This window comes from Eptatretus burgeri, chromosome 12, assembly GCF_056783735.1.
Source record: "Eptatretus burgeri isolate ZD-2024b chromosome 12, Ebu_testis_v1, whole genome shotgun sequence".
Classification (NCBI taxonomy): domain Eukaryota; kingdom Metazoa; phylum Chordata; class Myxini; order Myxiniformes; family Myxinidae; genus Eptatretus; species Eptatretus burgeri.
The window spans coordinates 92,931,660-92,956,659 of record NC_140972.1 but is presented as its reverse complement, the minus strand read 5'-3'; the positions used below and the strand labels follow the sequence as shown (position 1 = coordinate 92,956,659).

General features: G+C 45.6%; 1 protein-coding gene across 5 annotated transcripts in view; it reads left to right on the top strand.

Annotated features, from left to right (window-relative positions):
- Positions 1–25,000, top strand: part of LOC147016142 (cytoplasmic FMR1-interacting protein 2) — a 123,954-nt gene that overhangs the window by 65,119 nt on the left and 33,835 nt on the right. For all 5 annotated transcript variants that reach the window (XR_015050024.1, XM_085848886.1, XM_085848887.1 and 2 more), the window contains exons 10-17: positions 14,937–15,028; positions 18,055–18,169; positions 18,378–18,497; positions 20,659–20,784; positions 20,933–21,099; positions 21,781–21,928; positions 22,026–22,179; positions 24,280–24,436. Coding sequence is in view for 4 of the 5 variants with exons in the window: in XM_085848886.1 (XP_085705012.1) it covers positions 14,937–15,028; positions 18,055–18,169; positions 18,378–18,497; positions 20,659–20,784; positions 20,933–21,099; positions 21,781–21,928; positions 22,026–22,179; positions 24,280–24,436 (1,079 nt within the window). In the remaining variant the exon portion in view is untranslated. The remainder of the gene's footprint in view (positions 1–14,936; positions 15,029–18,054; positions 18,170–18,377; positions 18,498–20,658; positions 20,785–20,932; positions 21,100–21,780; positions 21,929–22,025; positions 22,180–24,279; positions 24,437–25,000) is intronic.

The following is a 25,000-nucleotide window of genomic DNA, read 5'->3' as shown; positions in this document are numbered from 1 at the left end:
TGAAGGAACTTCTCTCAGGTGAAGGTCCCCTCAGCAAGCACTTCCTTGACAACATTCGGATGTATAATGGCAGCTTTACGATGATGAGCTTCGGGCACAAGGAAGCTGAAGTCCAGGGCTGGAGCCCGAGCTTCCGGATCCAAGGTCAAGTGTTCCACCACATTTGCAGCTTGCTTCCGCCTGTAGCGGGCCAGCAAACGTTCCGACAGGTCTACTTTCTGGACTCACACGCCAAGGAGCTGGCTTCCAGGAACCACAGCGGCCTCAAACCACACATCCTTGAGATGCTCACAAAGTGGTTTCATGAGAATAACCATCTGGTCCGTGAGCTCAAGACTGCAAGAGATGTACTTGCAAAAGGAGGCAACTCTGAAGAGCACCAGAGAGAGCACCATCAGAGAGAACAAGCGGCCGCAAGGAGAGCACACCCATCGCGACAATGCCCAGTCTGCACCAGAAGTCGCCATCCTAATGGACAATGAGCCAACAGAACCCAGAGACATTGTCCTCAGACTTCGCGATGGGGCACTTAAAAGGATCAGTGAGCTGCATGCATGTTATGATGCACTCCAGTATCCCATAGTGTTCCCATATGGAACAGATGGCTCCAGCATCCATCTGGTGCCCAGAACTACTGGACAGTATGGACAAAAACTCACACAGCTGCAGTTCTACAGCTACCACATCATGGTGAGAGAGGGCAACCACATACTGCAGATGCGACGACTCTTTCAGCAGTTTCTGGTCAATGTCGACTGCCAGATCGAGACAGAGCGACTGGGCTTTATCCGGCGGGAGCAAAATAACTTGCTTGCTGATAACTATGCCAACATTCGTGACAGTCTCATGAGCACTGATGACGAATGCTGACAACGACAAAGAAATGTGAAATGTGTCCAAATTAAATGTGATGTATATTAAGCACCACAATTTCCCCCTTTCTTATTCCTATTTTTTCCCCCGGGCAACGACAGGTACTCCAGCTCGTGTGTGTGTGTGTATACATATATATATATATATATATATATAAATATATATATATATATATATATATATATATATATATATATATATATATATATATATATATATATATATATATACATATATATATATATATATATATATATATATATATATATATATATATATATATATATATATATATATATATATATATATATATATATATATATATATATATATATATATATATATATATATATATATATATATATATATATATATACATATATATATATCTTTTCTTCTTCTTTCGGCTGCTCCCATTAGGGGTCGCCACAGCGGATCATCCGTTATGATCCGCACAGGTTTTACGCCGGATGCCCTTCCTGACGCAACCCTGGTCACCTCTTACGACACAGGGATATGGTACACCTATTCTAACCAGGGCATACACCAGGCCCAGTACACTGGTACTCACTTCACCGACCTCGGAAGGATGACAGGCTGAGTCATCCTCCTGGTGTGTATTAATTCAAGCGGCTAACGGGGCTTGAACTCAGGACCTTTTGGATCCCAAGCCGCTACGCTCACCACTACGCCAACACCAGGCTTGTGTGTATGTATATATATATATATATATATATATATATATATATATATATATATATATATATATATATATATATATATATATATATATATATATATATATATATATATATATATATATATATATATATATATATATATATATATATATATATATATATATTTTGTTGCTGATTCGTGCGAGCGGCCACGTAACTCGAATCGGGGCACGTCGCCCACCGGACGGACAATCCCGTCGTGACCCTCTCGGACTAACGCCGGGAACTAGTCACGGGTGGGCCTTTCGGCCTCACCACGATCGTGCCAATCGGCCACCCGTGTGGGATAGGGTTGCTTGCCAAATTCGACCTACCTAAGTACCCACACGGAGGGTAGACCGGGCGATCGCACCTCGCCGCAGGTCGACTTCGGACACGGGCCACTTTAAGCGACCCGTTCCGTACTATCGGGATAACCGAGCGGTGTTATCGTCAACCTCGACGGTTCGATTAATTATTGGGCGTATTTAGCCCACGACCAACCCTTTACGTGAAGTAAGATGGAGATTCAATAAAAGAAAAGACGAAGCGAAACGGGAAAAACAGTTCAACATAAAGCACATTTATTCCGCGGCAAACGGAAAGCACACATATACAATTACCACAATTATGCACCAAAAGCAAATGTAACAAAAGAAGAAACACAACAATTATGCACCAAAAGCAATTGCAACAAAAGAAACACAATGCAGATCTACTACCGACGACGCGAGCACACGGCAACACTTACACAGTTTTACTTCACAGACGGCGCCGACAACACGTATACTCCAAAGCAAAAGAAAAAGGGGCCACCCTCATCGACAAGGGGGCAGACGGGCCTGGGGCCGAGACCGCGTCGAGCCTACCCGTCTGGTGATGAGCCGCAAAATGGCGGCGGCGCCCCGACTCCGCGGGCCTCGCTGGCACTGCCTGCAATGGGGTGGGAACGGGGCCCCCTTCTCACACTATCTCAGTGCAGGGGGAAACAGGGGGGGGGTTGTTGATGCTCTGGGGGGGGGGGTGAGGATATCTGGCTGGCTTGGGTCCCGCAACGAGCGACGCCACTGCGACCTCGACCGCGTTACCGGCCTCCCCTCTCCGCAGCTCCCCGACTCTGACACGAGCGCCGACTTCCACAAAGATTTTTGGCTTCTCCAGCCTCTCCGGACCCCGACAGACACTCTCTCGACTGATTTCGCCGCCGCCACAACTCTCCAACTCTTTCCTCTTCTCAACTCTTCAACTCTTCCCAATTCAACTGCCTGATTCGCTCCGTGCTCAGCGCTTTATAGTGCGACAGCAGAAATCATATGCAGATTTTTGGATCAGGAACGGCTCGGGGGCGGAGCCACGCTCCTCATTGGACAGAGGAAAAGTGGGCGTGAATCATTCTTGATCCTCGAATCTGCATATAGCGATTATACTCCGACGCGCCTGGAGGCGGGGCCAAATCGCCCCACGCTCGCTGATAGGACGGAACAGAAGTGGGCGTGAATCATTCTTGATCCGATTTCTCGGAAAGGCTGGTGTTTTTGCACCCGCTGCTCGGTGCGCACCCTGTACGAGTCCAGGATCGGTACCCACAAGCGGCGCGGGAATGGCGGTGATGCGATGGTTGCGAGAGCGAGATGTGACGGTAAGGGTCGTGGCTGTTAGCGTTGTTGTTGTTGTGAAGCGGCATTGCGGTTGGTGGTTGTTGTGTGATGGCTGTTGAGACGTGGTTGGTGGTGGTTGTGGTGGTAGTAATGGCGGCTGGTCCAAAATAAAGATAGTAAAAGAAAAACGGCTATCTAAAAGGGTCGCAGCCCGAATGAATAACATTTATTCCCTCTAAACAACGGGTTTGGGCTAACTACACATATACTTACAGAGATATCTCACCTACGGGACCTGAATGGTGGTTTGCGAATTTCATCAACCACAACACTACCCCCTCCCCTTTTTACAGACTCGTCCCGAGTCGTCAAATTTTCGTGTGCCATCATGTGTAGTTCTCCCCTAGTACATTTTACCTACGGATCCCTGAGTGCGACATTCATGGTATTCGTGTCCCCAAAATAAATAACCTGAGGGCTGAGTAACTACCTAAACAAACCCACTCACACGGACGACTTAAATAAAATTGCCGGCGCTAAGACAGACATGCCGGGGGCGCACTCATATTTACAGTACATCTTAACCTTAACTTACAAATTTTACACTAAACCATGGCCCAGGATCAATGAACTCTGCAAAAAGAAAGCAGTTAGCAGGGAGCCAGGCTGCTCGCACGCAGTCTCTGGCTCAAACAATGCAGGTGACAGGGAACGTGGCCGGCTGTTCACACGCAGTCCAAGGCCTTCCCTTTTGAATTGAACGCAGTGAACCACAACGGTGTATGGGCTGCACAAACGCAGTCTCCGTGCCAGCTCAAGTGGCACACGCAATGAGCTCAACGGATGGATGGATGGATGGATGAATGGATGCACGCAAACACGGTGCACAGGCCGCCACTGCAGGCCCGTGTTGTAGCTGCCAACAGGGCAGTTCTTGCAGCTTGCAAACTGTTGCTTTGATCCTGGCGCACATGGCAATGAACAGGGGGGGCAAAGCAAAAATTGAACGGGGCTGGTGAACAGGGGCAGTGGGCATGGCATGGCAAAGGTGATCAGGCAAACACAGCCTGCAGAACAAGGCCGCTGCAGGCAAACACAGCCGGCAGATGAACTGGCCGGCACAGGCCTTGCAGAAAACAGCTGCAGACGATCCGGCCGGTACAGGCCTTGCAGCACAGCAGCTGCAGCCGATCCAGCCGGCACAGGCCTTGCAGCAAAACAACAGCTGCCGATGAAGTGGGCCGGCCTTTGCCTTGCAGCAACGCAGCCAGCAGATGAAGCTGGCCAGCCTTTGCCGTTCAGTGGAGGTTGGTGGAGGGAGTGCGGTGGTGCTGGCCACTCGGAAGGCGGGCTCAGACCTACCCTATGGTCTCCCTCCCAACCTATCGCCTTTGCCTGTCACTGTCCATACCCACTCCCTTGGTTTGTCAAGCCAAATTTAGCCCCAACTTATTTTTTGTTGTTGTTTTTATTTTTACTTCCCCACTATAAATCGTCCCCTAACCCCCTTTATCGTCCTTGTTCGGCTAACCTATCTCGTCACCTAGCCTACTCCCAACCCCTACGTTCCCTTCCCGGAGGGGAACAAGGGAGAGCTAGCATCCTGCGTCGAGGCCCAATGAAGCCTCAAGATGGCCTCCCCAGACTTCAGCGATCTATAACACAAAGTGGGTCCAGCGGCCCACAACGACAGCGAGGGGATGGATGGTGCGGAGGGGTACACTTCCTAATCTACCCTAACCACTTAACTGTTAAACTACCCCGGGGCTTTCAACAAGCGCCTCGCGCTTAAACAATTGGTTCTAACAACCCAGATTCCCATCGCCTGTGTTGGTGTCCTCACAATTTCGGGCCTCGCCCCCCAATTTTCTCTCCGTGCCCTCACATGGTCTCATGGCTGGGACGCGTGGCTCCCTTTGGCAGGCACAACCCTCTGCCGAATCTCCAGCTATGGCACCCCCGGGCACTACACTGCCTCCGAGCCTACCAGCTCCCTAAACACCGGGGAGTGCCCTCCATGGCATCTCCCCTGAAACGCATATGTGGCAGGCTGGCTTCCCGGGCCCCTTTCCGAGGGTCACCCATGCCCACAACACTGCCCACGCGGCTAACGGCGCCCCGGGCCCCCGCACCAAGCGGTCGCACCCGTGCCCACTACGCTATCCCGGCCCCCCCATGGGCCCTTGGCCTACCACGGCCGACAAGCCTGGTGCCCGGGGTACCCACTCAGCGATACTCACCTTTCGCAGCCACGCTCCCAGCCCGTCAACAGGGCTCCTGCACCCCTCCAAACGGGTTTCGAGCCAACACTCCCACCAACAGCAAAACGACCTCCATTTTTCAATTTTACTAACCCCCTAACTCACTCTACACTGACCCTGCGGTCCCTTGGGCGGGAGTCACTCCTCCCCCCAATCACTCATCGCACCATGCAGTCCCCATTCGCTCCATACACACAGACCCGCTGGCCTCACTCACTCACCAAGTACATGCCTCCACTTCACTCACCAACAACTCTTCAAGACACTCACCGCTGAACTCTGCCATCCTTCTAACTACATCCCCTAACTAACTCGTGCTCCCACGTCGTCCCTTAAACTATAGCACGTTCCATTTAACCTACGTAGCTTAGCTACGTCCCCACTACACATCCAAAGTCTGTCTCTGTCTCCAAAATAATCCCATACTCCATTTTCCCAACCTAAATCTGACTAACAATCCCTCTAACTAATCCATTCCACGGGCCCCATGAGGACTTACCCCTGCCCCATGGAGCCGGTCTAGCTATGCTAACCCTTCCCCCTCACTAATTTCCATCCCGTGCCCTGGTAAGGGGGTCTTCCACCCCTTGCCCGGGAATCCTGTTCACCCGAAAGCGAGGCTAGCTGTTTTTTTTTTTTTTTTTTTTTTTTTTTTTTCTAATTGCGCAGCACCAGCGCGGTAACTCACAGCTCGCGCATTTTGCACCTGCCCGTGACGTCATGCAGCTGCACATGTACCTCGTCCCTCCTTGGACGGTACCATCCGGCAGGGATACCCCTCCTGCCGGATTCCAACCCCACGTGCAGCCATGACGTCACCGTGCGCATAAAACAAAAAACACAAGCCCCACGTCTCGAGGGGTTCCCCACGCGAACACATGTGCTCTGCCCGTTGGAGCGCAACACACACGCCCGCGTGGAGAACCCGTCCGGTCCAAATCCGAAATCCTGCCGAAACTTTGTCCGTCGCGGGATCGGCAACATTCACCGCGCTCGTTTCCGGACCGGGACTTCACTCTCGTAAGCGAGCACGTGGGGGCCTCGTGCGTTGCACAGCACGGACCTCGCGCTCGCTGCTGGGTGAACCCGGCACGGTCCCCGAAACAGCTACAGCCGCTACCCGGCTTTTGTCCCTCACATGTCGTAGTCGTCGTCTCCATTCCACCCACGCACACCTGCGTGTTGCGACGCTCACACTCCACTCCACTCCATTACATTCGCGCCGGGAGACGCGGCTGCATGTTCACACATGCCCACCGACATCTCCCTCACACACAGCGACCTTGCACACGCTGTCTCTCTCACACTCGGCCGCTCACTCACGCATGCCATCTCCCTCGCACACGTGGCTCCACTCACTCGCGGCCTTCCACTCACTCGTGCCATTTCCCTCACACAAACCATACCACTCACACACGCGGGGGCACTCGCCCGAGGTGCCTCACTCATACTGGCCGTTTCACTCACACACACGGCGACACTCACACACGGTGCCTCATTCACACACGCGGGGGCAACCACACTGGGGATTCGTGTCCCCACAAGGGTCTCCGGGGCCTCTATACCCCCCAAGCTCTCCGTGCATCTGTCCACAGCACTCCTCCCCTCGACCTCGCAAAGCACGACCGAACCCACCTGGTCATGACTCGCCTCAAGGGGGCATACTCCCTCCCCTCGTTCCTGGAGGAGGCCATCCCGCTGCTCTCACTGGGTCTCCACCCAGTCCGCCAGCTCCCCCTCATGGTCCTCCACTACCTCTGTGTGTGTGTGTGCGTCTTTAGTTTCTTCCACCCCGTTTTCATCATGTAGTCTTTCCTCTATCGTTCCCATCTCCCGTGTCTCTGCACATTTATTAGTTTCTGTTGGCCCCTCGTGTCTATTAGTCTCTGCTTCTTTCTGGCGTCTTTCCCTTATCTTTATGTAGGTCAACCTTGCTTTCTCCTTAAGTCGCTCCCGTCCTTCCCTCTGTTTCACTCCTTGCTCTTTCACGATCTCCGCGTACCTCATCCTTGCTTTCCGTCTTAATTGTTCTTTTCTCTCCCTCGCAATTCCTTTCACCTCATCTCTTATCTCCCTCGTGCACGTCTCCGTCACCCCAATTAGTTTTTCCCTCTCAGTCACCGTCACGCTTCTCGCCCAATACGTCTCCCGAATTATTTTCTCCTTACCTGCCTCCACCGCGGGCCCGACAGCCGTTGCACTCCCTCCCAGCTCGTTCGCTCTCACACGTGGAGTCGCCATTTTAAGCTCCCTGGTCACTGCCTTCATGCCCGCCTGCAGGCTTCGGCCCATGTTCTGCGTCTCACCCCGCAGCTCTTTCATTTCTTCCTTCATGTTTGTTTCCATTTCGTTCATTTGCTTGTTCATGCTTTTTATTTCGTTTTTCATTTCATGCGCATCCGCATTCATCTTTGCCAGCATGGCGAATAGCTGGGCCATGTCGGGTGCGCTTGGGTGAGCCGATTCGGCAAGAATCGGGAGATTTTGGCGGAGGGGGGAAGGGGAGGTGTCATACACCGTGGCCGCCGCCGCACCTATTTCGGGCTCTGGGTTCAGTTGGGCGAGTTCGTGTTCCTGCACAACCAACATTTCCTGCTCGGGGTTTTCATCCTGGTCCATGGATTCTACACATTCTGAATCCATTTCTAATACCCCCGGCTCCCGCTCGCCTTGAGACGCCATCTTATTTCTCGTAAAAGGATAATTTGAATCGCTCGTAATTTGGAGGGAATCGGGGGTCGCTCCTCTCACCCCTGGACCGATTCCCGTGAATTTAGCTGGAGAGAGGAGAGCCCGTTTTCCCGCTCTCCGACACCAGTGCCGCGAGGAGGGGGATGGGTGTGTGTCCCACTCCTGACAACAGTGTTGCTGATTCGCGCCCGCCGGCGTGCGAGCGGCCACGTAACTCGAATCGCGGCACGTCGCCCACCGGACGGACAATCCCGTCCTGACCCTCTCAGACTAACGCCGGGAACTAGTCACGGGTGGGCCTTTCGGCCTCACCACGATCATGCCAATCGGCCCCCCGCGTGGGATAGGGTTGCTCGCCACGGAGGGTAGACCGGGCGATCGCACCTCGCCGCAGGTCGACTTCGGACACGTCCACTTTAAGCGACCCGTTCCGTACTATCGGGATAACTGAGCGGTGTTATCGTCAACCTCGACGGTTCGATTAATTATTGGGCGTATTTAGCCCACGACCAACCCATTACGTGAAGTAAGATGGAGATTCAATAAAAGAAAAGACGAAGCGAAACGGGAAAAACAGTTCAACATAAAGCACATTTATTCCGCGGCAAACGGAAAGCACACATATACAATTACCACAATTATGCACCAAAAGCAAATGTAACAAAAGAAGAAACACAACAATTATGCACCAAAAGCAATTGCAACAAAAGAAACACAATGCAGATCTACTACCGACGACGCGAGCACACGGCAACACTTACACAGTTTTACTTCACAGACGGCGCCGACAACACGTATACTCCAAAGCAAAAGAAAAAGGGGCCACCCTCATCGACAAGGGGGCAGACGGGCCTGGGGCCGAGACCGCGTCGAGCCTACCCGTCTGGTGATGAGCCGCAAAATGGCGGCGGCGCCCCGACTCCGCGGGCCTCGCTGGCACTGCCTGGAATGGGGTGGGAATGGGGCCCCCTTCTCACACTATCTCAGCGCGGGGGGAAACAGGGGGGGGTTGTTGATGCTCGGGGGGGTGAGGATATCTGGCTGGCTTGGGTCCCGCGACGAGCGACGCCACTGCGACCTCGACCGCGTTACCGGCCTCCCCTCTCCGCAGCTCCCCGACTCTGACACGAGCGCCGACCTCCACAAAGATTCTTGGCTTCTCCAGCCTCTCCGGACCCCGACAGACACTCTCTCAACTGATTTCGCCGCCGCCAAAACTCTCCAACTCTTTCCTCTTCTCAACTCTTCAACTCTTCCCAATTCAACTGCCTGATTCGCTCCGCGCTCGGCGCTTTATAGTGCGACAGGAGAAATCATATGCAGATTTTTGGATCAGGAACGGCTCGGGGGCGGAGCCACGCTCCCCATTGGACAGAGGAAAAGTGGGCGTGAATCATTCTTGATCCGCGAATCTGCATATAGCGATTATACTCCGACGCGCCTGGAGGCGGGGCCAAATCGCCCCACACTCGCTGATAGGACGGAACAGAAGTGGGCGTGAATCATTCTTGATCCGATTTCTCGGAAAGGCTGGTGTTTTTGCACCCGCTGCTCGGTGCGCACCCTGTACGAGTCCAGGATCGGTGCCCACAAGCGGCGCGGGAATGGCGGTGATGCGATGGTTGCGAGAGCGAGATGTGACGGTAAGGGTCGTGGCTGTTGGCATTGTTGTTGTGAAGCGGCGTTGCGGTTGGTGGTTGTTGTGTGATGGCTGTTGAGACGTGGTTGGTGGTGGTTGTGGTGGTAGTAATGGCGGCTGGTCCAAAATAAAGATAGTAAAAGAAAAACGGCTATCTAAAAGGGTCGCAGCCCGAATGAATAACATTTATTCCCTCTAAACAACGGGTTTGGGCTAACTACACATATACTTACAGAGATATCTCACCTACGGGACCTGAATGGTGGTTTGCGAATTTCGTCAACCACAACAATATATATATATATATATATATATATATATATATATATATATATATATATATATATATATATATATATATATATATATATATATTTTATATATATATTTTATATATATATATATATTTTATATATATATATATATATATATATTTATATATATATATATATATATGTATATATCTATCTATATCATTATGTTTGTGGAGTAGATGGAGGAACTTCATACTAAAGGTAGGATTGTATGGTGGAGCTCGGTCCATGGACAAGTTGGAGGCATCTCAATGTAAATTAAGTCGGGAAAACTGTCAGCTTAAGATTGTTACATGTCACCATATGGGGGATGGTGCTGTGTTAATTTGGTAGGGCTTAAGGATAATTTCTCCCAGTATGTGATTGCCCCCTGTGACCTTTTCCTATGTTTTTGTATATACAAAGCCTGCTATAAAAAGGACCAACGCTTTCACAACAACAACAACAACAACAACAACCGGCAGGCCATGCCCCAAAGCTTGGGATTGGTCAGTGTGATGTGAGAGAGGGGAGCATGATCAGAAAGCAGATAGTTGGTGTGAGGAACACAGTTGAGACAGGTTCTCATTTTTGCTTTCCTCTTGGCATGACAAAATAGCAGCATGATTCTTGTTCATGCTGGTGTGAATTCGTTCATGTACTGACGCAAGATGCTAGCCATTGACTGTTGCTGGGTCGTGAATGGTGTACATTTCTGAGAAGAGAAGAGCAGCACGCCTCGTGGTCTTATCTCAGGGCCTCGAAATCGTCCCGTCGTATGATCGAGGAGAAAGGTGGTGCCCATTTGTTGTGAGCGGACCTGGTGTAAGAGGAGCGGGGTCGGCATATTCGTTTGTGAGAAGAACTGTACGAGGGTTTGTGGACCCTTAATGAAGGAGGACCATCCGCGTGAATTACCACATCGTCTCCCGCCCAGAGAGCGACTTGGCGCCATTTTGGGTGCTGTTTCCTGCGCAGGACAACGTGGTTCAATCGCCAAGCTCCTCAAAGATAATCTCTGGACACACAGCTAAGTGCCAAGATAAAGGGAGGGATTTTCTTTTATTTTATTTTCCCCTTGTCTGTATTTGAGTCTGTGTGGGGATGTCTCATAATTAGCTTTAGTTTACCTCATGTTTTTATTATCACGCGTTGATTTATTCCCATTAAAAATATTTGATTTATGTTCATGAAACCATTATTTATTAAATTTGCTTGTGTCTGTCTATTCGTTGTGGGTTCAAGTATAAACCCTTGTGCTTCCGTCCTGGTGAACACCTCTGGAATGTGCTTCGCCACCTCCCGTCCTGCACGCACCATAATCTCAAAGGATTTCAGCTGTTCACTTCCGAGGGAAATTGTTCGGCTCTCCTTCCAGGTCGGTGTTAACTGCCCCATCCACGACAACTGGGTCAAGGGTGGGAATTGATTTCACCCCCCTGCCTCGACATTGACTACGTGTGTGTGTATATAATATATATATATATATATATATATATATATATATATATATATATATATATATATATATATATATATATATATATATTCTAATATGAAATTTCATATTTGCTCAGAGCAGCTTGGTGGTGGATTTAGTAAGTCCTTGTTTCATTACCTTCACCCATATGGGTGGTTTGATTCCAATGTCGGCTAAGTGGTAATTTTGGCATCCTGTGACAGAGTGTTATCCTGTTCACAGTTTGTTCTTATCAATGAAAACATTCAAGATTTGTCACGAGCGTGCCAATGCTCTGTCAAGACTAGGTCTCTTGACCACTATGTTTGTTTTAATCTGAGAAATAAAGGCTGATTTTACAATTAAAAAAAACCTCAAATGTGTCGATTATGATGGAGATTGAGTGGACAATATTCACAATCTTATTGGCAGCATGGCTTTGACATGGCAATTACGCTGGCAATCTGAACTCTGAGCCCCGAGCTCGGCTTTGCATGACCATTCCTGTGCTGGGCCTTACCAGGAAGTGAGGCCCACCCTCTCTACTTCACCAGGGCGGTGTCTTCTATAAGTGCGCCATTGGGTCAGCCATGCTCATGAAGGTGGGATGGGTTTGCCATTGACACACACCGGGATTGAGCCTCAGGCCCAGGCCGTTTTGTGGGAGAGTGGTCATGAGTCAAAGTAGTATTTTTTTTGTGTACAAAGTCGAAGTCTATGCTCGTGGAAGAGCTAGAGCACATAATGGATCATGACTCAACAGAATAATACCAACAGTAGAAATAGATTGAGGTGGAGGTGGTGGCGGAGGTGGTGGGGGACACACCAACAGTCTGGTTCCATCCTTCCATTGGTACCATACTTTGTGTAGAGCATTGCTGCTGCCTAAGCTGTCTCCTTGGCTATTGGACACCATCCTAGACGGGTCGCCACTCCGACAGGATACCAGCAAGCTGTTACTCATTTTGCCGACCTCGGAAGGATGACTGGCAGAGTCAACCCCACCTGGTATTAATTAAACAGTAAGTGGGATTTGAACTCAGGATGCTAGGATCCCAAGCCCACCACAAAAACCATTAAGCCAACACCATGCACAGTATGGTTAAAGGACAAACTAGAGAGAGACATGGACAAATAAAGGATGTAGGGAAGAATAAAGGGTCGGGGTGGGCAAGATGGATACAGAAGTAAACTCTTGGGAAGGAAAAACTGGAAATTTGGAAAGGGGTTTTGGGTGGGGGGTTAAAGGGAATGGAAAATATCATGGTTTTAGATGGGGGATGCTCTGAGATGTTAGTGAACAGCTATCTTTAATATCTGGATGGAAGAGTGAGATTGAAGGGAATGTGGAAGTTAGTTCCCTCGACAGGAAAAAAAGAGGAGCAAATGAGTGGAGGTGAGCCAGTTATTCTGGATTTTGGGAGTTTTGCCAGAGGGGGTTGCTGGTGAACCACGTGTGCATTGCAGATACCTGGGGTGAGACAAAGCACGGAAAGACCAGAAAGGAGGTGGTTGAGGTCAGAGAGAACACCGACCTGTCTGCAATGTTAAAGCTATAGCCCTATAGACTCGGCTTCATCACAGGAGATTCCACTGATGTTGAAGGCCTTGGTTTCAATGGCGTCAAACTGAGCAAGGTGTGAGGCAGGGGCCCTAGCCCAGAGGGGAGAGCAGTATTCCATCAAGCTCCAGTTGTAGAATCAGAGTTGAGGGTTGCCAGAAACTTCTCCATCTTCTCAGGTGTAACAGACAGAGTCCAGGAGGAGTTGGGTGCAACTGGGTAGGGTGGGTGCAGTGAGCGAGTTGTTGGGAACACAAGATTTGGAAGGAAACGCAGAACTGAGGCAAATGGTGCCATTTGAAGAGATGGAAGGGATGGAAGGGGAACATACACCAGAGACAGACTTAACAAGGTGCCACTACATTTTAGAGGAGGGAGACAAGTTTGAACGGTTCAATCTTGAGGTTGGGCAGATGTTGTTTTCTGCCTCTCCTGAGGGTAGACAAACACTTGTTGTGGGCTTTGTGGAATGATCTTTGGTTGCCTTCGGTCGGGTTTGCCTTTCAGGAATTGGAAGGAAGTTGTTTCAAAGATGGGTAGGAAAACTGAAGAAGAGCTTGGATTGATATGTTTGATCTCCATGTGGCCTGTGCCCAGACACTCACTATGCCAAAAACTAGTATGGAATTACTACTACCATCCATGCATGATTTATTTCTGTTTGTGGTTTCCATTGTTCACATCATGACTTGCATAACTGCCACCATGTTTAAACATAGGTGTTTTCATCAAAACTCTCTGCAAGCTTTTCACAGCCTGTTTACAAACATAAGTGATACCATGATGAAATACAAACTTTTTTTTATGCCTCCGCACCAAGGGTGCCAGAGGCATTATGTTTCCGGGTTGTCCGTTTGTCCGTCCGTCCGTTCGTCCGTCCGGATTTTCGTTTTCGCGATAACTCAAGAAGCAAATTGTAGAATTTCATCAAACTTGGTAAAAAGGTAAAGTAAGACAGGGCAATTAAGTGATTAGATTTTGGGCCAGATGTTATAAAAGTCAAGGGTCAAAGGTCAAGGTCAAACTCTGAAATTTTACTGTTTACGCCCTAACTCAAGAAATATTGGACAGAATTTCATCAAACTTGGTACAAAAGTAAAGTAAGACAGGTCAAGTAAGTGATTAGATTTTGGGCCAGATGTGATGAAGGTCAAGGGTCAATTATGTCAATACTCAAGTGTTTGTGCGGGAGAGCGGAGGCAAACCCGTCAACTGCGTGCAGTCAAATTACTCCAGTTGGTTTCAAAATAGGTTAGTATCTCAAAATTCAACTTCAGAGGATGTTATACACATCCCAGGTAGACAGACACCAGACTGAATCTGGCCAACTATCGGTACAAATGGGAGAATCTAGCCAGAGTTCGTTTGCAATGATTGCCGACGTAGGATTCCCTTTAAATAATTCCCCACATGGAAAATAAAAATCAGAACTTAAAATCACAATTTTTTTTAATTTATTTATTATTATTATATATATTTTTTTCATGCAACATTTGAGGTGAGCTTCATGAGGGGTAACCTGCCACCCCTGCCTTTAGACTGTTCTACATATGTATGTTAGTTTTTTCAGTTTAATGGTGAAAGTAATTTGATTTATGATTGTTGCAGAAAGCTGAAAATGAGTTTTGTGTGTATTCGGCTTGCACCTTATTTTTATCGAAATATAAATCTTGGCTACGGGAAGAGCAAGGTGTGTTTCCTTGTCTGTTCACTTAATCAGCAAAGTGGCACTAAGATGATGAAGGTAAGGAAGTTTACTTCATGGGTGTAATTCCAAGTGGTGGAGAGTAATATTTTTCTATCTGTGCAACTGATTGTTTTCACATTTTGTGTTGTGAGCAGCAGTTGCAGGTGGTCCCATTATTTGGAGACATGCAGATTGAGCTCGAGAGATACATACGCACCAGCGCTCACTATGAGGAGAACAAGAACAAGTGAGGTTTATTTGGTACTCGCAAATACCACCCATCGCTTCACTGATGGGAACACTAAAGGGGGGGGGGAGCAAAAGAGTGGGGAACAGAGAGGGGTGGGGTGGGGGGAGAGTGAAGAGGTGGAGAGGTTGGTTGCGAGGAGGGGTGGGGGAAGGAAAAACTGTGGGCTGAGAGGAAGGGTAGGCAGACTTGTGGTGGAGTGTTAATTTCGATTCATAGTCTCAACAAAACGATTCTGCATTGAATAACGGTGAAGATGGAAACAAAATAATGCCTGAGATCCATTTTCTATCGGTCATACTGTAACTACCACTCAGAGACAAACACTGCTCGGATGCGTCTGGAGACGAACCCCGCCCAGACCTAACCACCATTGGGATATGGAGAGACGAGAGAGAGAGAGAGAGAGAGAGAGAGAGAGAGAGAGAGAGAGAGAGAGAGAGAGAGAGAGAGAGAGAGAGAGATAGAGATAGAGATAGAGATAGAGATAGAGATAGAGATAGAGATATTAAATCACTCAATGAAGCTAGTTAATTTTAGCATTCCTAAATCTTTTGTTCACTCAATATTATTCTTCAAACAGGAGATAAAGATAAGTTTAATGCTTTAGAAACTTCACATTTTGCATGAGTATGGAAAGTGGAATTTTTTTTTATCGTTCCATCGTTGTGGCCTGTTCCAAGTAAAGACATGGTTGAGCAGGCCAAAAATCATTGCGGCTTCAGACCCCAGTGAGGTTACCCAGGAAATGCTTTGAGACCCAGAGAGTGATGGCCGAGGTTCACCTGATGAAGTATATCATTACATAATGACATTAATTGTCTTCAAAAGGGGTGTTTTAATTAATCCAAACACCCAATTTTCACTCTTGCACATCCTTGGAGTTCCCTTCGTATGCACGCAAAGTTTCAGGCTGATAGGTTTCATGGTTTTGGAGTTATGGAGGACACACACACACACACACACACACACACACACACACACACACACACACACACACACACACACACACACACACACACACACACTTTTTAGTTAGTGTAAGATATATATATATTTTTTTTTTTAACAAACATTGGAAGGTTATGAATGTGGGTGTGTTAAAATGTGATGAAATGGAATAACAGCTCGTCTTGGCTTATCCATCATGTTGTGGGAATACCTTCTCAGGGGTAGCTTCACATCGTATAATGACAGTAATTTCCTTTACGCATGTATTAGCATAAGCAGTTGAAGTAATTTAATTGTGACAAAGGATTGTGCATAGAAAGCTGCTGTAAACCTTTTCCACGTGTCTAAAACCGCTACCTTTTTCATGTTTTATCCCCTTGTAATCTGTCCTAAATGTGTTTTTAAATGATCTGACATGCCATCGGGATGAGTATAGCCAGGAAAAACTGCCGTGTCGGCCAAATTTAAATTTTTTGCTGCCGATCCGCACATACTACCCCATAATGATAAAGTGGAATTTTTATTTTAGAATTTTTTACAAATTAATTGAAAATGAAAAGTTGAAATGTCTTGCATCAATAAGTATTCACCCCCTTTGCTATGACACTCCAAATTGAGCTCAGGTGCATCCAATTTCCTTTTATCATCCTTGAGATGTCTCTACAACTTCATTGGAGTCCACCTGTGGCCAATTCAATTGATTGGAAATGATTTAGAAAGAAGCACACCTTTCTATACGAGATCCCACAGTTGACAGTTTATTTCAAAGCAGAAACCCCACCATGAAGTCCAAGGAACTGTCTATATTACTCAGAGATAGAATGGTGAGGATATAGAATCTGGGGAAGGGTATAAAGCAATTTCTAGACTGTTGAAAGTTCCCAAGAACACAGTGAGTTTCATCATTAGGAAATGGAAAGAATATGGAACTGCCTCGACTCTTCCTCGAGCTGGCCGTCCAACCAAACTGAGCAACCAGGCAAGAGTCACCTTGGTCAGGGAGGTGACCAAGAACCCAATGACCACTCTGACAGAACTAGAGTTCCTTGACCAAGAAGGGAGAATCTGCTGAAAGGACAACAATCTCTGCAGCACTTCACAAATCCTGGCTTTTTCAGAAAATGTCCAGACAGAAGCTACTCCTGAGGAAAAGGCACATGACAGCATGCCTGGAGTTTGCAAAAAGGCATTTGAAAGACTCTAAGAGCATGAGGCAAAATATTGTGTTTTCTGATGAGACGAAAATTGAATCTTTGGCCTGAATGTAAAGTGCTACGTCTGGTAGAAACTGAGAACAGCTCATCATCCATCTTGCACCATCTCTACCATGAAGCATGTTGGTGGCAGCATCATTCTACGATGATGCTTTTCAACGGTAGGGCCTGGGAGACTTGTAAGGATAGAGGGAACAATAAATTGAGCCAAATGCAGGCAAATCATTGAGAAGAACCTGTTTCAGAGTGCAAAAGACCTTGGGGTGCGGCGAAGATTTCCATTCCAACAAGACAATGACCCCAAGCATACCACCAAAACAACACTGGAATGGCTTCAGAACAAGAACGTGAAAGTCCTTGAGTGGCCTAGCCAAAGGCCAGACTTTAATCCCATTGAGAATCTATGGAAAGACTTTAAGATTGCTGTTCACAGACACTCCCCATCCAACTTGACAGAGCCTGAGCAAAATATGCAAGGAAGAATTGAGGAAATTCCCCAAATCCAGAGGTGCAAAGCTGATAGACATACCAAAGAAGATTTGAAGCTGTAATCACTGCCAAAGGCGCTTCGACAAAGTGTTGACTGAATACCTGTGTAAATTAGATATTTCTGCATTTCATTTTCAATAAATTTGTAAGAATTTATAAAAACATGTTTTCACTTTGTCATTATGGGGTATTTTGTGGAGATTGGTGACAAAACATTATAATTTTATCCATTTTTAAATTCAGGCTGTAACACAACAAATTGTGAAGAAGTCAAGGGGTGTGAATACTTTCTGAAGGCGCTGTAGATTATGGAGCTTCATGTATAGTTATGATCCATGTACATTGTCTGTTTATTGCTTCCCATCATACCAGGTGGGCCTGCACATCTTGCTCTATCAGTCCCCAGTACATCTGTGAGCAAATGGTTTCCATACGGGAAGATCACATCCGTTTCATCTCGGAGCTCGCCCGTCACAGCAACAGTGAGGTTTGTTTGTGGCACCAAGTCTGACCTCATTATTTTACTAAACCATGTTCTTTTTTTTGTACTTCTACTCATTTTCTCCAAGCCGTTTATTTTTAATGAAGCAATTTATCACATTTGACTCCCTCGATGGCCACAAAGCAAACCATATTAGTTCTGTCAATGCTCTAAAGAAGTTTGCCTTTTTCTTCAAATGGTTTTCAATGCACAGGTTGTAACAGGTTCTGGGCAAGATAGCCAGAAATCTGATCCAGAGCAACGAGAACTCTGTGACCTTGCCTTGCGGGGCCTTCAGCTTCTCTCCCGCTGGAGCGCCCATGTCATGGAGGTGGTACGTTCATATGATTATTGGTGTTGTAAGAAAACACGGTGTAATTGCTTTCATTGTCTCTTCATTACTATAGACACTTAACTTGACTTGACTTGACCAGTCTATTTAGTCCAATGCAGGACAAAGGCCTCCTTAAACATGGTGCTTTCTGTTATATTTAATGCAGTTGATGCCATTGTATGTACTTTTATACATTTTTCAATTTCACCTCTCCATCTGATTTGTTCCACCTCTGCTTCTTCAAAAGCCTTCTCAAGATTGCCAGTTTGTAAGACTCGTTGTCCATCGGTTGTCCTTTCTTGCGATGTGCCCAGCCCAGTTCCATTTAAAGTTTTTGATGATGAGAATGTTAATTTTTTTTTTCAGTTGAATTCATTTATTTATCTTCTTCCACTTGTGCCTAGGCCTAGAAAGCATCTTACTACCACTCTTTGCATTGTGTTTGCTTCAACTTTGTTGGAGATCATGTTTTACTGCCATGTGTCATTGCTTGGAGAACACACTGATAGTAAAGTTTCTTTTTCATAAAAAATGGCACGAATAATTCGTATCCATTTTATGTGGGTTGTCCAAAGTACTGTAAGTGTTATTGCTAGTTTCTTCAATTTTTCAAAAATCTATTTGAACCTCTTCCCTTTTTGCATCGTCGTTGAACATTATAACTTGTCTTTGTCGTATTCATTTTTAGTGTGATAGATTGACTCTTCAAATTGAGCTTTTCCCTCGTGATATTTCAGTTCTTCAGCCTTGTTTGTGAGTAAAACAGTAATTTGTGAATCGTAGGTGTATTAGTCTTTCTCCATCGACATTTAATCCTCTTTTTCCCAATGTAGCTGCCGGCATACTCCTTCGAGGCATGTACTGAACACTTTAGGTGAGATGGTGTCTCCCTATGTGGCACATGTTTCGATCTTTATATTGGCACTATTTTGGTACATTTTCAAGGCCGCTGTTTCACCAATTACCTCGCTCAATATAACGACGATCTGGGGTTGACATGTACATGATGTAGAGTTTGTACGATGCCATATGGTTCCACACTGTCGAAGGTTTTTTTTTTCATACTTTACGAATGATAGACACAAATGAATCTTATATTCTCTCAATTTTTCCAGAAACCGATTTATTGTATGAAGTTTATCTGTTGTTGAGCATCCACCTATGAAACCCAATTGCTCCCATGGTAATACATTTTACGTATTCGGGAGAAGGATAATTGGACAGTAATTGTTCAGTTCAGTCTTGTCTCTTTTTGTGGATCACCAGCTCAGAGGTCTTCCAAGTTGTTGGGATTTTATTTTTCATTTTCCAAGCACTTTGTAAGTAGGTCTGCTAATTACCCTGTGCACATGAAGTGAGAAGCAGGGTGAAGCAATTGGTTCATGTCCGTTTATCAGTTCGTCTGTCCACATATGTCAGTTTATGATCGAGGAACAACATTTAAATTTATGGTTATATTTTGTTCATGAACCGGAACATGAATAGAAAGACAGATTTGCCATTTAACTGTACTTTGGCTCTGAATTCTTCCCGACCGCACATGCGCATATAGGAGTGAGATAATATTTTTACTGTCTGCTTGCCTGGCAGTCAAAGATATTTGAAAATAATTCCAAGCAGGAAACTTACTTCTTTTAAGGATGTCATAAAGGATACAAACAACAGGCACTAAGATGTAACGTGTTAAATAAGGTGGTGTAAAAGACATATCTACTGAAACATCAACAGCGGTAAACTTCCAAATTTCTTCTTTTTTTCTACAACCTTTAAAATCATTAATTTCTTTAAATTGAATTATATACTTGAACACTGTAGAACACAAATTGCATTTTGGCACCTTTAGAAACCTTCCGTTTCGCATTACTCTACTCGGACAAAATATTATGGCATTTTACGTCATCATGACCAATCAAATTTTCCGCTCGCAGACCCCGCCCAAGTCATTGTTTCTCAAGACTGTAGTGGAAGGTGTTCCATGAATTATTTAGTTTAAATTGAGCTATGGTGGCTCATGGTATATGGCAGGTTGCAACCTCATAGCAGAACAATGTTTCCAACTTCTTGATGTTGCAACACGCATTATATTGATCGCCCATTTTTATATTGATGTTGATTACCCATTTTCCTTTCACTTTTCATTCTCACTTTGAACTACTTGCAGTACTCCTGGAAATTGGTGCATCCAACAGATAAATTTTCCAACAAGGAGTGTCCAGACAGTGCGGAAGAGTATGAACGTGCAACACGTTACAACTACACGAGTGAAGAGAAGTTTGCATTGGTGGAGGTATGCTCATAGAAATGGAGGATATTCTGGAAGGATCACCCAAGCTAGAAGGGATTTTTTTTTGGAAAATCTAACCTTTCAGTTTCCTTGTTTGTATGAATTTGTTGTTGGTAAGACCTTGCTATAAGTATTACTTCTGTGTCTTCAGGTTATTGCAATGATCAAGGGGTTGCAAGTGCTAATGGGTCGCATGGAAAGTGTGTTCAATCAAGCGGTTCGTCACACGGTCTACGCAGCACTGCAGGACTTTGCACAAGTCACCCTGCGTGAACCTCTGCGCCAAGCCGTGAAACGAAAGAAAAACGTAATCGTCAGGTGAGCCTACAGTAAAGGATATACATATGAGGTGCTCACTAACTATCAGTGTCATCATCGTTCATGACTCTTTGTGTAAGTATATATGTGGTCCTTGTCGGAATATATTACTTCTACTTGTATGCACGTATTTATTTCCTATTAATTTTGGCCCTCCTCAATTTGTTACCTCTTTGTATAGTTTGTATCTCTCTTGTCTTTGTGTTCTGCTCTGAAACGTCATTGGTTCACTGACCCTCACTCTGTATTTCAACTCTTCCATGAGTCTCAGACCTGAAAAAACAACCTTTTCAGTAGTTTTGCATTGCATGCTAAGAGCTTGTGTCATTTGGAATGGATTCCGAAGAGCTGTTTTGTAGTGTGGGCTTAAAATGTACATTTCGCAAATAAGGAACAGAGGTACAAGAAACATCATTACAGCTCTTTGTTCCAGATCTATGAAATTCGTGTTTTTCACCCACAATACAAACACCGCTTATTGATAAATGAACACAAAACTAAGGGTTACATACATTTCTTGGCCGAGTTTGATCACAATATACGAGATCACTTTAACTAGTCGATATGATTGATTAGTCAGAGATGATGCAGTGTAAAGTTGGAATCGTTCAGTTTCTGGGTTTAACCATATGAGCTCAGTGAACACTTGTTAGGTAATTGATGAATGAACTTGTTACGCAGTGTCCTGCAGGCCATTCGAAAGACCTGTTGTGATTGGGAGGGTGGAGTGGAGCCCCCAAATGACCCTTCCTTGAGGGGAGAAAAGGACCCCAAAGGTGGCTTTGACATCAAGGTTCCACGACGCATGGTCGGTCCCTCCAGTACCCAGGTAAATTGGCTTTCCAAACTTTTAAATACCAGGCCGATTTGTAAATTTCTTGTGAAACCAATCTTCTCTACCCCTTTGTTGACTTTCTTGTGTTCAGCTGTACATGGTGCGCACGATGCTCGAGTCTCTGGTTGCTGACCGCAGTGGCTCACGGAAGACATTACGTAGTAGCTTGGAAGGCCCAGCTATTCTCGCCATTGAAGAATTTCATCGTCATTCATTCTTTTATACACACCTACTCACATTCAGTGGTAAGAAGACTTTTTTTTTTCCTGGCCCATTGATGGACTATGATTAAAACTTGTGAGCAAAAGTTATTTATTCTTTAATATGAAAAGTTCACGTGCAAAATATCCTAAAATAAGTTATTTATTCTATAAGAATATAATTCGCAGATTAATTGCAATTAGAATTTTGGAAATCGAACAGTCCAACAAAATTCCTTTTGAAAGGGTCTTCATTTAACACACTTTAATAGGGCCTTAATTAGTCTCCAAACATAACTCCATTCCATGTTGCATCATAAAGGGGACCCGTCTGTGAGCATTAGTTGGTGGATGTTAAAGATCCCATTCTGTCATTCATAAAGAGGTGAGCTATCGCTGGCAGCATCGATAAATTTCCAACTCATGTCCTAACCAGTTGCAGTCGAACATCAGGTCTGGCCAGTTGGTTCATGACAGACTTGGGCCAAACTCCCCTTTTGGGTGATCCCATAAGATGGGACTATTTGAGGCCATTGAAGAGGAAGGTGCAAGTCTGTAAGATAAAAAGTAAATAAAAAACAGTTGTGTATGGAAGGCACACTTTTTGATAGGCCTGAACCCCACCCTGATGGCAGAGTTGCACTATATAACAATAACTCAATTTCACACTGCCCTTGTACTGACCTTACACCTCCCAAAACCCAGGAGTACCCTTTGGCTGCAACTTCCCCTTCACTCCCACCTCTTGTTTGTCTGTATGTTCCCACCACTGACTCAGAATGGGACTGACTCAATCTGTGAAATTTCTGACCCAGATTTCTCCCAATGGCAAATCCTCCCTTCTGGACTTGATGACAAACTTCCCTACAAATGTCTCCTGCTCTAATTGGTTCATCTGATCATATTCTTGAGAGTCAATATCTCTCCAGCTATTCTCAGAGAACAGCTTCAGCACTGGTGCATCTGGCAGTTCACTCAAGCAGATTGGCAGGGACTGCAAGCACCCATCTCTCCTCTGGGGACTGGTCTTCAATATCTACTGCTCTGATGTAGAAACAGCCTGGGAATTCTTCCACAGAAACCTGCTCTCTATCTTAAACACAAATCCATCCCATCTCATCTTCAGTTATGTTGCATTTCTTCCTACCCATGGAACACTGAATCCTGTGGTGAGGCAATTGCTCTAAAAACAATGTGCCATCTCTTCCTGTCAGCAAACCCAACTGAAGGCAATCTCAGCACGATCGACAAAGCGACAATTGTGTGTCCACTCTCACAGAGTCAGAAAACAACAACCGTCTTACCTCAAGAATGAATTTATGGTTATATTCCTGTGCCCATTAATTATATGGAATTGTTATATTTAATTGAAACCTGTGCCCATTAATTTATTTCACTTTACTGCACATTTGAATGGTCTGGAGTCAACTCAGAGCTTCAAATAACTCACAATGACAATGGATATAAACATAAAATGTAAGTTTTCATAAAATCCTTCTTTTATAATTTTTTTTCTTCTTATTTCGTGTTCATATGACCATCTTCGTTGTGAATTATTGGAGGCTTCAAGTCCGCACTAGCAAATATATTTGCATGATAACATTGAAAAAGTCATGATGGTCGACTAACAGGTTGAATGGAAAGGTTTTGTTGTTATTGCTGTTTTGCAATACAGTAAAAGTGATGGCTTGAATTTTAAAATCTACAGACTTATTCAAATTGGTGGGAGTGGTTTAAGCCCCCCTCCCCTAATTAGAATCATCAAATTGGAATCCACAACAGTCGAATGTACGAGTAACATCTTCAGTCTTGTTTCAATCTTACGAGCCACATCTTCAGTCTTGTTTCAATCTTATGAGCCACATTTTTAGTCTTTTCAATCTGATGAGCCACCCGTGAATGAGTTAACATGTGGATAGAGAGCAACTTTGTATGGGTGGAAACTAAGAATCATAATTGTATTGGGAGATGTATGAAATCTCCCACACACCTTAGGACACCTGCTAGGACCCCAAAAGGTTTCACAGATAATTGTAGTTTGGTAGTTTGGGGACAGACAGACAGACAGTCCTGCTTTATTATATAAATAAAGATTTGCTTAGTTTCAGGATTTACTAAAAGTAATTTCACTTTCCCTATCCCTAGAAGCCTTGCAGCAGTGCTGTGACCTGTCACAGCTCTGGTTCCGAGAGTTCTTCCTGGAACTTACCATGGGCCGTCGAATCCAGTTCCCCATCGAGATGTCCATGCCGTGGATTCTCACCGATCACATCCTGGAAACCAAAGAACCATCTATGATGGAGTAAGATGTAACAGCACTGGCCCTGGGTCCCCTGTATAATGCAAGCTTCATTTCCCTTTCCACAATACTCGCTTGCTTATTGCCACTTAAAATGTACAATAGCTATAAAATATGAATAGTACAATGTTCTCTTGGTCAGACAAAGTCCTTCAGACTAATTTTGATAATTGCAAAACAGTTTTTCTCATTCTAATTTTGTAATTTTCATTATTCGTCTTTTTGTTGTGATTTTTACGCTCACTGTGAAACCGATACGTGCATCACATGTAGAACTAGAACGGGCACTCATAGAGCGCATACCTTCGCCGCCACTACTTTTTTTGTTCTTGGTATGAGTGTGGGGAACTGGTTTCATATGAATGGTCTTATAACACGCACCACATATCTATAATGTCATGACCCCCCCCCCCCGACTTTCGGGGGCTACGGACTAAACAACAATCAACTCACGTCGTTTTGGCGAGTCTTCACTCGCAAGCTCGGTGAATACAACGTTTCAACAAGAGAAGGTAATCTCGTTTGATGCTGGTTTCATGCAAATCGAATAAGAATTGACTGAGTTAT